Raw genomic sequence first — 14,445 nt, 5'->3', positions numbered from 1 at the left:
AGAAACTCATAAATCTGCGTTTACCCATTACTGGCTATGTAACCTGGGCAAGTTACTTCTTGACTCCTCTGTGCCTAAAATTCTTAATCTGTAAAGTTGGGATGCTACTTATATTTAAAGTGCACAGAATTATAAGTTTTAACCACTATTACATTGTTGCTAAAGTTTACTCCAACTTTGCTCACAATTATATTACCTGGTTATATATTTCAGTGTGGGTGAGATGACTCTGCAAACCAGTAGGGACAGGAAATGTCCTGAATAGATAGAAGGCTTAAGGATCAGAAACCACACAGAACTCCAGGAGAGACGGGTGGATGGAGCAGAGCGACGGTATCAGACACACCTGGATTAAATGGCAGCTTCAATGCTTATTAGTTGTGTGAATTGGTGACTCATTAAAAATCTCTAAATCTCAGTTTTCTTATTTGTAAAATGGGGACATCACTACCTGTTTTGATAAATTGCATACATTACATTATGCTTGTAAAGTAGCTGGCAGGCACTCAGAAATGATGTATTTGAGCACCAAAACCTTATTTTTCAAAATAATAAAAGTAGCAGCATACCCTGCAAACAATTTTAAATGTTACTTTTAAAGTTAACATTATGCTATGAACATGTTTCCATGAAATTAAATATTCTACAGCATGGAAATATTTAAAAACTAATGATCATTTATTAAATGGATTTACCGTAATTTATTTAATCACTTCCCTATATTTAAATATTTATATTGTTTCCAATTTTTTCCTACTATTGACAATCATGTAACAAACATCCATGATGATAATAAATCTTGGTGTGCTTCTATTGTTTTTATTTAGGATATAAAATTGTTGAACCAATCATTTAATTCTCCCCCCAAACACAAATAATGAGTGAGTGTGCCTGCTCCCCTGCATCCTCACCAACCTAATTATTATTTTTGATCTCTGCAAATTTAAGAAGTGAAAAGGATATCTCATTGCTCGGATTTTTATTACATCATTACTGAGCATAAGCTTTTTCATAGGTACATTTCTTCTCTTGATTATCTTTTCATACCTTGGCCCATTTTCTGTTGGCATGTTCAGCTTCGTCTTATTAATTTATAAAAAAAAGCTCCATTATTTTAAATATTCTGTAATGCTGTGTGTGTCATATATATTACAAATGCTTTCTTTTACCACTTTATCATTTGTTTCTACTGATTTTGATATATAGAAGTCTAACATTTTGTATATTCACAGCCATGATCTTTTCTTAATGTTTTTACTCTTTTGTGTTATGTTAAGGATACATTTCTAAACCCATCTTTCCTGCCCCAATTCTACAAAAGCTGATTATAATGTAAAAAATGGAACATTTAAAAATCAGCAGCCACATCAGAGAAGGTATGAGTTAATGCTTCAGACAGAGCTTCAACTCCACTGGACTGGTGTGCACTGTTATGTAACTAATATTTGGTTAAATGTGTAAAGTTATGAAGCTGTTTATTCCCTGTATGGAGTAAAATGTTGTCTGAAGGCCTGTGGGTACTTGTGCATCTAAAGATGGAGTTGCTTCATGTGTGTGGCTGAGCCAAATATAAATAAGTAAAGCCTAGATTTTGTTAGCATGTATTAATTTGGAAATTCAAATAATAAAACCAAAGGGAAGTTTATCCTTGTACAGTTATTTAACTGATTGTGCTTGAACTGGGGGTATAGGTTGGCTCAGGATCTCACATGCTGCCATGATCAAAGACATGTCTTAATTCTGCATGCTAGAAATGGATCTGTTGGGTAAACACAAATCCCAGACCAAATAACTAAGCAGCCCCAGAAATTACTGGAGAGCACAGAAATGAGAGGGACTCGGGAAACTGCATGAAAGGAGTTTCAGGGTGAGATAGATAGAAGACCCTTTTGCAAAATTTGACTTGAAAGCCTTGAATGTAAACCTAGCCAAAGCCAATAATTTATTGTGGCTAAAATGAATGTCTTAAAAAATCTCAATTAGGCACAGCAAAGTTCAATGCATTCCCCCTGAATGAAAATTGTGTCATTTACCAAATGAGAATCCTATCCATCACACAAAGTTGTTGGGGGCGCAAATTGATTTCCTATGACAAAGTATTTGCTAAATAACTCTTTATTATTATTTATAACTTTTATTTGAAGTAAATAATGTTAAAAGAAAAGTTCCATCTAAATGATTTATTTCATAATAATTAAAAAACGGAAGACCCTTCTCCGTTTTTACGCTGCAAACACGTACACACTCTACACACATACTATGCACATGCCACACACACACACACACACACATCCACATACACCACACCTGTTTCTGTTTCTGGGATAAATAATAAAGATGGACTATTGAACTGTTAAACATTTTTATTGTGAAGATGTGTACTCTTTTACAGGACATGCAAGATAAAAAAAAAGTGCCAAATATATCAGTAAGCATATAAAACTTCCTCAATCTTTTGGACCAGCAAACTGATTTGCACGAGGGATTAAGCATCTATGTGGAACAGACATGTCTTAGGATACAGTTTACAGATTGAATCACAAAGCAATGTCCCATGTGATTTTCCTTATATAAAGATAAAAATACCTTTATACTTTAAAGTATGTAATATAGTACTTTTTAAATTATGTACACAGTTTAAAAGTAAAACTATGCCCATGCCAGTGTCTGTCTTAAATGCAGAAAATAAAATAGGTAACAGGGTGATAATTAAATTGTTAAGAAACATGGAAGAAGCAAAAGAAAAAACCAAGCAGCATTCCAATATGTATATGAAAATAAAAATAAAAGTATAATTGAAGTTTAAAAAAATCCCCAAGGGCAGAATCACAATATGAGCAGGAAAAAGAAAGGCTTTAGATGTACCAGGCAGCTTTCTATTTGACTCAGGTTTACAGGCAAAATTCCTCAGTTTGAGTTCAGAAGAATTTGAATTTATTCCAGCAAAATTACCTCCGTCTTTTATTACTGCCTCCTCCCCCTTGTTCTCTCTGAGCAGAATGATGCTTGGATCAGGTCCAAAGCTCCTGGCAGGGGGGAGGGGCCACATGTCACAGCATAACAGACAGTTGCAAATGCCGTACTTTGAAGGGGTTACATTTGCAACAACTGACAGTTTCACACAATGGCCTCCATTTTGACAGCCCTTCCCTGGAGGCCCAAAGATCAGCAGAGAAAGGGAGCACAATGTTAAGCCACTAAACCACTCCAGTAATGGATTAGTTTGGATTCAGGAAAGTGTGATTATTCCTGAAACTAAAGGAAACTGAATAGACATGCTGACCTCATGCAGCTGATAAGAGGCAGGGAAAGTTGGCTTCTAGCCCTCCCAGCCTGGGAGTGCTCAGCCCATTCACCCACCTTAATTCATTTCATGGGGTTTAAAGTCCCCTGTACTCAAAAGGGATAAAGATGCTGCATGATCCAGCATAGGCACCAGTTTCACCGGACTATCTCGTAGTCAGAAGTAAGAGCAAACTAGGCAATGCATTTTCTAATTTTGATTTTCAGGGAGGCTGCTAACTTAAGGTAAGTTGATGAGTTAGATCCAATTAGAAAAGGAAAACGTGAAAATCAGGAAGGCACTTAGGTCTCTCTATCTGCATAACAAATATTCAGGCACAGAAAGTATCATAGGTTAAAATTTCGAGAATGGTAAGGCATTAGTTGGATCATGTGAATGCAGAAGATTGTATTTGTTAACTTGATCAGGATCATTAGATCCCACTGGATCATTAAAGTAAATGGCAGCAATCCACTAACTCTTCAGATAGTGGGGAGACAATTTGCTTAAAATCTGCCCACATAGCTGTGCACCCAAAGGCCACAGCCTTTGATTCTTGCCCTTACCATAAAATGACCAACATTGTAGAGTAAGGAGCTGGGGTTGCTTTTTTCCCTCCTTAGTTCTTCATATTTATCTCAATATATTATCTTTTAACAATGTGTTCATATCTTAGCCAACAAAACAATCCACATGCAAATAAAATGACAAGGAAAAAATTGAAATGTATTTTAAAAATTCAGACAACCAAAAATAGATGAAATAGCTCAGAAAGAGACGAAATAATAGTTAGTTGTAACTGAGAAATTGTAAATGATTTCTTTGTTCTGAACCAAGATATGCATTCATCAATTGTTGCTGTACTAGCAACTTGGACCTTGAAGCTGGCACCAAGAAAATTAAAAGAAAAACAAAAAGGACCAGATATACTTCTATCCTTGAAATGTCATTTATATTTCCTTCTGCATGTTGATACGGATATTGCTGAATAGTTTGCCAACAGCCTCGAAGAGTGGGTCACAGAAGGTGTGGATGTAGATGGAATAGACACGGCCGATGCACTGAATCTCAATCAGGAAACTCTTAATGCACGGTACAACTGCCCAGATGTGCAGGAAAGAGAGAATGGCAAAGTAAATGCCCCATATGAGTGCCATTGGGATGCCAAAGAGGGTAGACAGCAAGCGGTAAAACCAGTATTTCGTCACGGTGAAGGTGGTGAAGCTGGCCTTCCAGATGCCATCAAAACTGTGTGTCCCTTCTGGTTCTGCAATCACATCTTCAAAATCAATCTAAAACAAAGAAGCGACAGAATGTGAGCATGGAACAGAAGATGGGGGAGGGGTGGGACAACAACACTACTCGGTATGCATAACTGTATCTTAGCTTCTATGTGAGGGTTCTGTGTGAGATGCTCAAAGGCAACCAGTAGCATTAGCATCACCTGGGACTTATTGGATATGCGGCTATTTGGGCTCCCCCCACCAACCTCATTGAATCTCTGGGGGTGGAGTCCAGGAGAACTTTCAACATGTTCTTCAGGTACTTCTTTACCATGCAAAAGGTTGAGACTCACTGCTCTAGAGGGAACCAAACGGATATGATAAATTTCCCTGACTTGAAGTAAAACCCGGTAACATGGATAAGGGTACAAGGCACTCAGTAAAATGTAAGCAAAGTGACAATAGTTAACTGCCCTCAACAACCACACACACAATGTTAAAGGGTAGTTAGTTCATAATGGATTATCTACTCTTCAAAATTCAGTCAGTAGAATCAATTCAGGAAATTAGATCATTCTGAGTTTTGAGGCATTGGCATAGTGGGACTTAAGCAGGAATTGGAAAATGGGGTATGGTTTGGAGGAAAGGAAGATGGGACTTTGGAAATGGTGTGAGCAAAACCCGAGGAAGAAGGAAGGGTAAGTACAGTGAGTCTCACAGTTGGAGCAGACCTGTGTGGCTAAGATTGAGCTGGATTAGATTTTGTTCTACACATAGGGGGTGGGTGGGAGGGAAGGGGAAGGTCTACAGAAGATATGGGAGCAGGGGAATGCTGCTACAATCAATGTGGCAGTTTATCAAGATGAATTTGACATCAGCATGCAGACTGGGGAGAAGAGGAATGATAAACAAGGTAGAGAGTAACCAGAGTTTGAGATGGCAGGGCCAAAACTGGAATGGTGGCCATGAAAACCAGAAATGAAAGATCGCCTAGATGTTCACATGAAGCATCCACCGGACTTGGTTACTTCAGGATGGGGGAAGAGAGAAATCAAAACTGAAGATGAGCTGGATCTTTGAGATCTCGACCTGCCTGCCGTGGAGAACAGAGGCGACACTGTCAGCAAGAAGAAAATTAGAAAGGGAAGGGAGTAAAAAAAATGAACTAGAGAGAGATTCACTTTTGAATGAAATAAAACTCAGAATAAAGTTTTGGATAACGACAGATAATTGCAAATATCCATGGTCTATACCAAGTAATCTTATAGTAGTCCCTTTCGATGGCTGCTAGGAGGTAATCAAATGAGTTTGCAGTCACAAAGCCCTTAACAGTTCATGTACGTCTACAAGCATTGTCTCTATGTGATCCGAAGTTTTAAACCAATTAGCTAAAGTAAGTTATTGTCATTTTACGAATGAAAAGAACAAAGGTTTAGAGAGGTCAAGGTGACTTGCTTGAGTCAAACAACAGCAATGGCAGGGCCGAATGCAAAGTCCCTTTCCCAATAGTACACCTTCCTACTGTACATGTGCACCTAAAATAAATGAATTCTCAGGAGCTTTTATCCCTTCTAAAGATTTATATAGTTTAAGCCAAAGCATTCGATTAAAAAAAATTACCAATAAAAGGGTAGGACAAACCCAGCTCAATTGCTAGGTGGTGGCAGCTATAGGAAGGAATCCAATATAGTTGCAAATCCAAATAAGTTGATGACTGCCGCAGCAATCCAGCCAAGCTCAGGAATGAGGACTTGGATGCCTCCATGGAGCTGCCTACTGCCAAGGAGCCACCTTTGATTTAACACAGTAAAACTTCTTTGGAAAAAGTACAGGGTGCTTACCAATTTTAAAAGTTTATTTTCTAGAACATTCTGGCTACTTTTGATCTATTGTTCAATGTTTACAAAATGTAATATGTAATAATGGTATGGCCCCCATTATGTCAACTAAGTTAAATAGATTTATTATCATCCTAATATTTCTTTCATTTCTATGCTTTTTGCTCAATTAGATCTAGGCTCAGAGGTAAATACATTTGGGTTTTATTTTTATTTTTTATATACCTTTTCTTCCCCCCGAGTCCATGCTGACATTGTAAGTCAGCACTGGGTCTCAACTCCAGTCACTTTGGGTTGAGTTCTTCAGTTATTTAATCTAAGTTTGGTACCCTGGTTTTCTTATTAGTTCCCACTTATTGAGCATCCTCAGTGGAAATCAGACCACTCTTTTTCTTCCCTTTCTGCTCTCTTTTTGCATTGCATAGTCTGAGTGTTGTTTGTCAGAAAGAGACTCACAGGGTACAACACAGGTATAGGTCCAATAAGCCTATTATTTGAACTGGCCTCAAAAACCAGTGGGTTTGCAGTTGCACTTTGACAGACATTGCTGTGTGTCACCAATAAAACTGAATGAAGTTCTCTTTCCATCTTGATATTTGTCCTGAGAGCTTGCCTTTGATCCAGAGAGAATTTCTGCCCACCTACTTGGGGGCAGCACAGATTACCGGTCTGCATTCAAAGGCGGACAGCCATCAGGTTGGGGGCCTAAGATCCGTGGTGCACAAACATTGCATTTCGACTGATGGATGCCAGCTCTCATGGGGTCATCTAAGTCTAAATCCTCTCTTTCTCCAGGAAAAACTCCTGCTTCTTATATATACTCTTATAATAATCCTAATTCTTGCAACTATCTTTCTAAATGGTATTACTTCACCATGGATAATTTGGGCTTCAGTGATCACTATGGGAAACATGTGACTTGAACAAAATTGTTCATTTGACAGCTGGCTTAGGAATGAAGAGGAATAAAAGGGAAGCAGATGTGGCTCCACTGATAAGAGTGTTTGTCTACCATACAGGAGGTCCGAGTGTTCGATACCCAGGGCTTCCTGACTCGTGTGGTGAGCTGGTCCACGTATGGTGCTGCTGTGTGCAAGGAGTGCTGGCCCATGCAGGGATGCCCCTGCATAAGGGTGCCCCCCCATGCAAGGAGTGGCCCCTGTGAAAGGAGAGCTGCCCCGTGTGAAATCGCAGCTCACCCAGGAGCGATGCCACACACACACAGAGCTGATGCAGCAAGATGATGCAACAAAAAGAGACACAGATCCCCAGTGCTGCCTGATGAGAACACAAACTGACACAGAAGAACACACAGTGAATGGACACAGAGAGCAGACAAGGGGGGGAGGGGGAGAGAAATAAATAAAATCTTTTTTTAAAAAAGAAAAGGAATAAGATATCTCAGGCCCAGTGGACAGCATACTTTGAATAGTATCAAGAGGACTTTAAAAAAATTCTCAATAAAAAATTGCTTCACTAAAGAATTTTTTTGCCAAAGCTAATGAGCAATTTGACAACTTAAGCAACCACAAACCAGACTCATTTCTCCAGTAAATCCTCCCCTTCCTTGTCCCCTAGTTTCCTCACTAAATCCAGCTTTTCCTTCTCCCTAATCTTCTGATTTTATCTTCTGCCATTTGTGGGTTTTAAAATATGTGACATATCAAATGGGTCATTTAATGACTATTCTGTGCTATTTGTTTAATTGCTTATTATGGGATTGTGTTCGTGTTCTGAAATTGCATTCTTCTCCAAAGCGAACAAAAATAAGGGCCTCAGGCTTTTTTTCCCATTCAGTTTCAAGATACACAAACATTTTATTTTCTTAAGATGATCTTGTTCCTGGACGGAGTTGGAGAAGTCAAAACTAATACACCAGAGCAGGTGCTCTTCATCTAGGATCAAAGGATGGGTAATGGGGGTCATGAATGCCTTGAAATGGCACATATATTTTAAGAGTATAATGGGAGAGGGTACATCACTTTTATTGGGGGAAAAAATCTATTACTAAAGGAGATTAGGAAGCACTTTACTCAGGGAACAGGATTCCCATCTCTTTATTTATTTATTTTTAAAGATTCATTTTTTTCTCTCCCCTTCCCCCATTGTCTGCTTTCTGTGTCCATTTGCTGTGTGTTCTTCTGTGTCCACTTGCATTATCTGGCGGCACTGGAAACTGTGTCTCTTTTTTGTTGTGTCATCTTGCTACATCAGCTCTCCTTGTGTGTGACGCCACTTGTGGGCGGGCTGTGCTTTTTTCTCACAGGGCAGCTCTCCTTGCGGGGCGCATTCCTTCCACGTGGGCTCCACTACCCAGGGATGCCCCTGCATGGCACTCCTTGCATGCTGCAGCACTGCGTGTGGGATAGCTTACCACATGGGCCAGAAGGCCCTGGGGATTGAACCCTGGACCCTCCATATGGTAGACAGATGCTCTATTAGTTGAGCCATGTCTGCTTCCCCCCATCTGTTTAGAGAACAGACTCTAAGAGCAGGTCTGTCTTGAAATTCTTTTTCAAGGGAAGGGTCAGTTCCTAGCATTTTCTGACTGGCTATTATGATCAGATACTGCTCTCATTTAACTCACAACAACACCGTTATATATTATTCTCATTTCACAGATAAAATGTTTGAGGTCCAGAAATGCTAATAAATTGTGGAGTTGTGGCTTAAATCTGATCTAAACAATACTACAGTATTTAAAAATATTTTTCAAGTTTTCTTTGTGATGATTATATTATTTCATAATTAAAAAAGAGAATGCTGAATTTGATATTTCTGCTAACTAATAATGATTACACCAACACCACATTAACAATTGGTGTGTTGTCAAGATAGCTATGAACATTTGACTGTGTGTAAGATTTCTTGATAATTATATTTTTTTAAGAATAAATATAAATACTTTGATGAACATACTAGAAATTCTTAATCCTTCTTTTAAGTTGCTTAGAAAATTTCTGAGTGGCTGCTTTTCAGTGCTTTGCAGAAAATGCCAGTGACCATGAATTTATCCTCAAGCATCCAAGTGAATTTAGAGCTGGTCTCCAGGGGTAGACAGCAATATGACAAAAATAACATGTTATATAAATAGTTCAGTTAGTTGCTGCGTTAGTTTTGGAAATTTAAAGTGGCTTAAAAGAATATGAAAAGTACAGCAAATTAGATGAAGCTGAGAAAAAGAAAGCAAGGCCGGTTAAGGACATACCAATGAGCCAGATATAAAGCTTAATTTCTCTCCACCTGCATTTCCACAACTGTAATAGTGATAGGATTTTTGTGAAGATTATATGACATAATTTATATAGTACTTAGCATAAGATATAGAACCCTGCATGTAGTAAATACTCAATAAATGGTAGTATTAAAACATTCCCCTGCTCTAGGTGACTGAGATTTTCAGTAGGCAATTATAATAAAAGAACTATCAACAGCACAGCGTAGAGTGGCTGTGAGCTCACCGGCAATCAGTGGCTCATAAATGCTAACTTCCATTTGTAATAATCTTTACCACAAACTCTCTAAGATATAGTTATTATTTCCATTTTACAGATGAGGTTACTGCAGGAGGTTAATGATCTACACAGACAGTAAGTAGTAAAACTGGAACTCCATCTTATTTCAAGTCTGATGTCTTTTTGCTTATGTACCCTGGGGACTGACCAGTGCTAACAAGTTTTATTTGATTAATTTTCACCTTGATGTATATGCTTTCTAAAACATTCTCATTCTGATTATTAAAGAAATTACTGTTAACTTTTTCACTTACAGTTAGGACATTTAGGAACTGAGATGTTTTGCATTTTGGGTATTGATTGCATTTTCATGGCCCCACAAAGTATGTTCTCACAATCCTGGCACCCAGCCAAGGACTCTTATTCTGATTGGAAGATAAGGAAACTGAGGCACAGGGAGAGTAAATGGGGTGAGACATTTTCAAGGTCCCAAGCCAATCAGTGGAGAAGCTGAAATTAGAGCTCTAACTTCTGATCCCCAGACCCACATCCAGCCCTGCATTCTACCCTCTTTCCCTAGGAACTTCCACCATCCCCACCACGCCCCTTGTCTGCCTAGCCCAGTCACATCTCTGGGTCTCACGGAAATCTCTCACTGTCTCCTGAACACTGACTTCACTCTGTGTGAGTTTAGGAGAAATGTCCTTTTCACAACGTGAGCATTGCTATTTTTGTACATTTATCTAGGGTGGACAACTGGAGGGAATGTTTTTTTCAAAAATACCTTCTTTGTACATTTTTGACATGTATTCAGAATGTGCTGAACCCAACAAAGTTCTGCTAAATGACCCATCATTCCATTTAAAGGCAGCTCTAAAATTCCACATCAGAAAAGCACAGTTGCTTCAGCAAATTTGTAGATATTTAAAGCTGAAAGGATTCTTAAAGAAATGGAATTCCAGTTGAGAGAGAGAAACTGATGGCCAAAACTGCAAGATAACTGACATTTAATGGTAGACACAGGACTGGAACTCATGCTTAGGCACTCTCCTGAGTTCTCCTGCTACTGGCTGCTGTCACTACAAACTCTTGACCAGCCTGGATGCCACATTCCATGGCTAATGCAAAAGGCTGCTGGACTTGCATCGCAACTTGAGCTCATAAGAGGTCCCCGTGTCTATTTGTTGACTGGATAATGGTGCTTCTCTCCAACAATCCCCAATGTGCTCAGTATTCACGTGCATCATTAGTTTGATTTACCCTTAAGAAAAACTCTCACTCCTGAGTCCCATTTCCTCAGGAACCCTCTCCACACTCTGCTCTATAGCATGGCAGCTTTTGCTGCAGCAGCACTTTACTGCTTATTTGGATTTGGAGCAGAATAGGATTTTTTTTTTAAAGGCAATCAAGAGATGCAGGTGCCATTTAGTTTCTTAGAATGGGATGCCTCAGGAAGAGGCTGAGCTGCTCCTCCAAGGACTGATTTTTGGTCTTGTGTCTATGGAACAAGTTGCCTTTTTGGCAAGAATCATTGTGCAGACCTTGAGATCAAAGGCATGAATTTGTTCCAGTGATGTTTCTGTGTCTTAATAGATGCTTTATAAGGAGTCAACTATTTATATTACTAGATTTTTATAAATGACATTAAATAGCTTTGTGCAACATTGGCTTATGATGTTAAAATCTCAGAAACATAAGTTGACAAAAATCTAGCAGCAGACATCTAGAAAAGCAATCTGTCTTACTGTGTTTTGATATACTTGGCTAATGCAGTAAATCTCAGAGATTTCATCCTGTTAAATGTATCCTTAGGCAATATTTTAAAAACAGTTTATATGTACACACGTTTTTAAAAAGCATGGCATCATTTTTGTCTCAAAATCTGGATAGTTTATTTATTTATTTTCTTATATTTTTAAAAATTTATTTCTCCCCCCCTGCCCCCTGCCACTGCCCAGTTGTCTGCTCTCTGTGTGCATTCGCTGTGTGTTCGTCTGTGACTGCTTCTATCCTTATCAGCGGCACCGGGAATCTGTTTCTTTTTGTTGCGTCATCTTGTTGTGTCAGCTCTCCGTGTGTGTGACACCATTCCTGGGCAGGCTGCACTTTTTTTGGTGCTGGGCGGCTCTCCTTATGGGGTGCACTCCTTGTGCGTGGGGCTCCCCTACGCGGGGGACACCCCTGCTTGGCAGGGCACTCCTTGTGCACATCAGCACTGTGCATGGGCCAGCTCCACACGGGTCAAGGAGGCCCAGGGTTTGAACTGTGGGCTTCCCATGTGGTAGGCAGATGCGCTATCCATTGGACCAAATCTGCTTCCCTGGATAGTTTATTTTTGAATAAGGAAATTTCAAGGAGGAAACTTTTAGTACAATTGGAATTTCATAAGCAGGATGCTTTCCTGTCCTGTTTCTATGAGAAAATAACTTTTTAGTGGAAATTGTGATAATATTAAATATTTAGAAGCATAAATAACAACACTCCCAAAGATGTTAACAGAAGCCTTGGCTGTTGCCTGCCCAACATCTACAACCCCACTTTTCTGCCAGAAGAATCCTGGTTTGTTCAGGTAGTAGCAATGGACCTTTGATCTCAGTGGTGTTATGGTTGGTTTAAACTTGCCACGCTGATGTTAGTCTCCTGGGCAAGACTGGTTTAGGGTGAACCCAGTTCTGGTCAATGATATCTGAATAGAAGTCCACTGAGTGAGACTTCCAGGAAAACTTCATTGTCCTTTTGAAAAGAGAAAGAGGCAACCGGCATCACACTTGGTACCACTCATCCTGTTTATAATATGGTATGTGGCCTAGACATAGAGGAGTCTTGTGACCTTGAGGGGACCTCATGATTAAAAAGCCAAAAGAAGAGGAAAAAAATGCTGATTTTGCTGCCAACAGCTGCCTACCTCTAGAATTCTCCTTATGCGAGGCATACATACTTCTATTTTAAATCACTGTTATTCTGGTTTTCAATTAACTGTTGGAGAAAGCAACCTAAGTAATTCAGTAACTAACAGTCCTTCCTGTAGGGTAGCATAGCACATGTACATCTCATTTAGAAACCTGAATTCAATTTCTAACCTCTGTATAGTCTTCCAACACTACTAGACACTATTCCCAGAATACACTGCTTAACATGTATCAAACCATGTTCTCTTGACATTAACATTATTTTAGCAAAGCTTAAATGAGATGATAAATTGACAATGAGAGAAACAAATTAATGCAACCCTGTGATTGATAGCATCTAACAAGGATCCCAAATATCTCTCCTCCTGGTATTCATGCATCAACTGCCCCCACCCAACCCCCAGAATGGATGGAACATTTTGACTTGCTTCTAAATACTAAAACATGGCGAAAGTGATAGGATAATGCTTCCAAGATTAGACTGCAAAAGCTGGTGACATCCTTCTTGCTTGTCTCTCTAGCCTCTCATTTGTTTGAGTGGTTGGAAGCCAGCTGCCGTGTTGGGAGTTGCATTATGGAGAGGCCCATGTGGCAAGGAACTGAGAGCAGACTCGGGTCAACAACTGGTGAGAAAAGGAAGCTCTCAGTCCAACAGCGCTGGAGGAACTAAATGCTGCCAGCAGCCCAGTGAGTGAGCTCAGAAGAGGCTCCACCCCAGGTGGCCTTGAGATGACTCCAGCTCAGACCCTAGGTGCAGCCTGGAGAGACCCTGAGCCAGAACTACTCACTAAGCCACACTCGGAGTCCAGACACTCAGAAACACGAGAGGATCAATGGTCGTTGTTTGTAGCTGCTAAGTTTGGGGGCAATTTGTCATGTCACGACAGATAATTAATCCAATTTTCAAACATCTTCTTCATTTTGATTATTATTTCTTATATTCTATTTTATTTCTCTTTGCTACTAGAGGTTCAATTTTCCGCTTTATAGAAAATCATACACAATGAAAATATATCAAATAGCCTGGAATTTAGTCCTAGAGCAAGGCCTGGAAATATATGAAAAGGAAATTCATTATTTTCAACTTTCTACAATTCAGCACCAAATAAAAATAAATATTTTATGAATTTAGGATTTAAGTGTTTAGGTAGCACTCTCAGCCCACACTGAAAATGGCTTGGATCTGTGACCCAGCTGGGCACCGAAGACTAAACCAGTTTCATCTAAAGGTCCCATCACCCAATCTGAACTCTTGAATATAATGTCCCTGAGGCACTGGCACAGGAGCTTTCCATCCGTAGTGTGGCCAAAGAATCACCTGGTATAGGATACTGGTGAAAATGCAGATTCTCTGGACTCATTTCAGACTCAGACCAGACACTCGGGGGTAGGCCCTGGGAATCTGCATTTTAATATGGACCTCTGCCTGCCTTCCTCTTGTAAAGATTACATTTTGAGAAGTTCTAAGCTAGAGTATGCCATGGTACCCCTTTGAATTTAGTGGCAGCTCTATTTTGCCCATGCCACCCTATTGGCCTCTGGATCCCTTTCCGCCTCTGGACCTCGAATCCCTAATTTGCTTTCAGTTTCTTTCCAGGAGATGCTTGTATACTGGATGGCATCTAGATGCAAGTGGAGAAATGAATAGAAATCATCTTTGAAAGGATTTTCCTAATATAAATTTGCAATATGTATTATTGGACAAGGAGCCATTATTTATTTACACAAACTGGCAGT

The 14,445-nt window shown here is 39.5% G+C and overlaps 1 protein-coding gene across 2 annotated transcripts in view; it reads right to left on the bottom strand.

The window, feature by feature from the left end:
- Positions 1-2,345: 2,345 nt before the first annotated feature.
- The window catches only part of CAV1 (caveolin 1), a 36,737-nt gene continuing 24,637 nt past the window's right edge, over positions 2,346-14,445 (bottom strand). For both annotated transcript variants that reach the window (XM_058297252.1, XM_004449289.5), the window contains exon 3: positions 2,346-4,575. In XM_058297252.1, coding sequence (XP_058153235.1) covers positions 4,234-4,575 — 342 coding nt within the window. In that variant the 3' untranslated portion in view covers positions 2,346-4,233. The remainder of the gene's footprint in view (positions 4,576-14,445) is intronic.

Source organism: Dasypus novemcinctus, chromosome 5 (assembly GCF_030445035.2).
Source record: "Dasypus novemcinctus isolate mDasNov1 chromosome 5, mDasNov1.1.hap2, whole genome shotgun sequence".
Taxonomy (NCBI): Eukaryota; Metazoa; Chordata; class Mammalia; order Cingulata; family Dasypodidae; genus Dasypus; species Dasypus novemcinctus.
The sequence above is the reverse complement of the archived record's forward strand: the minus strand, read 5'-3'. Positions and strand labels throughout refer to the sequence as shown.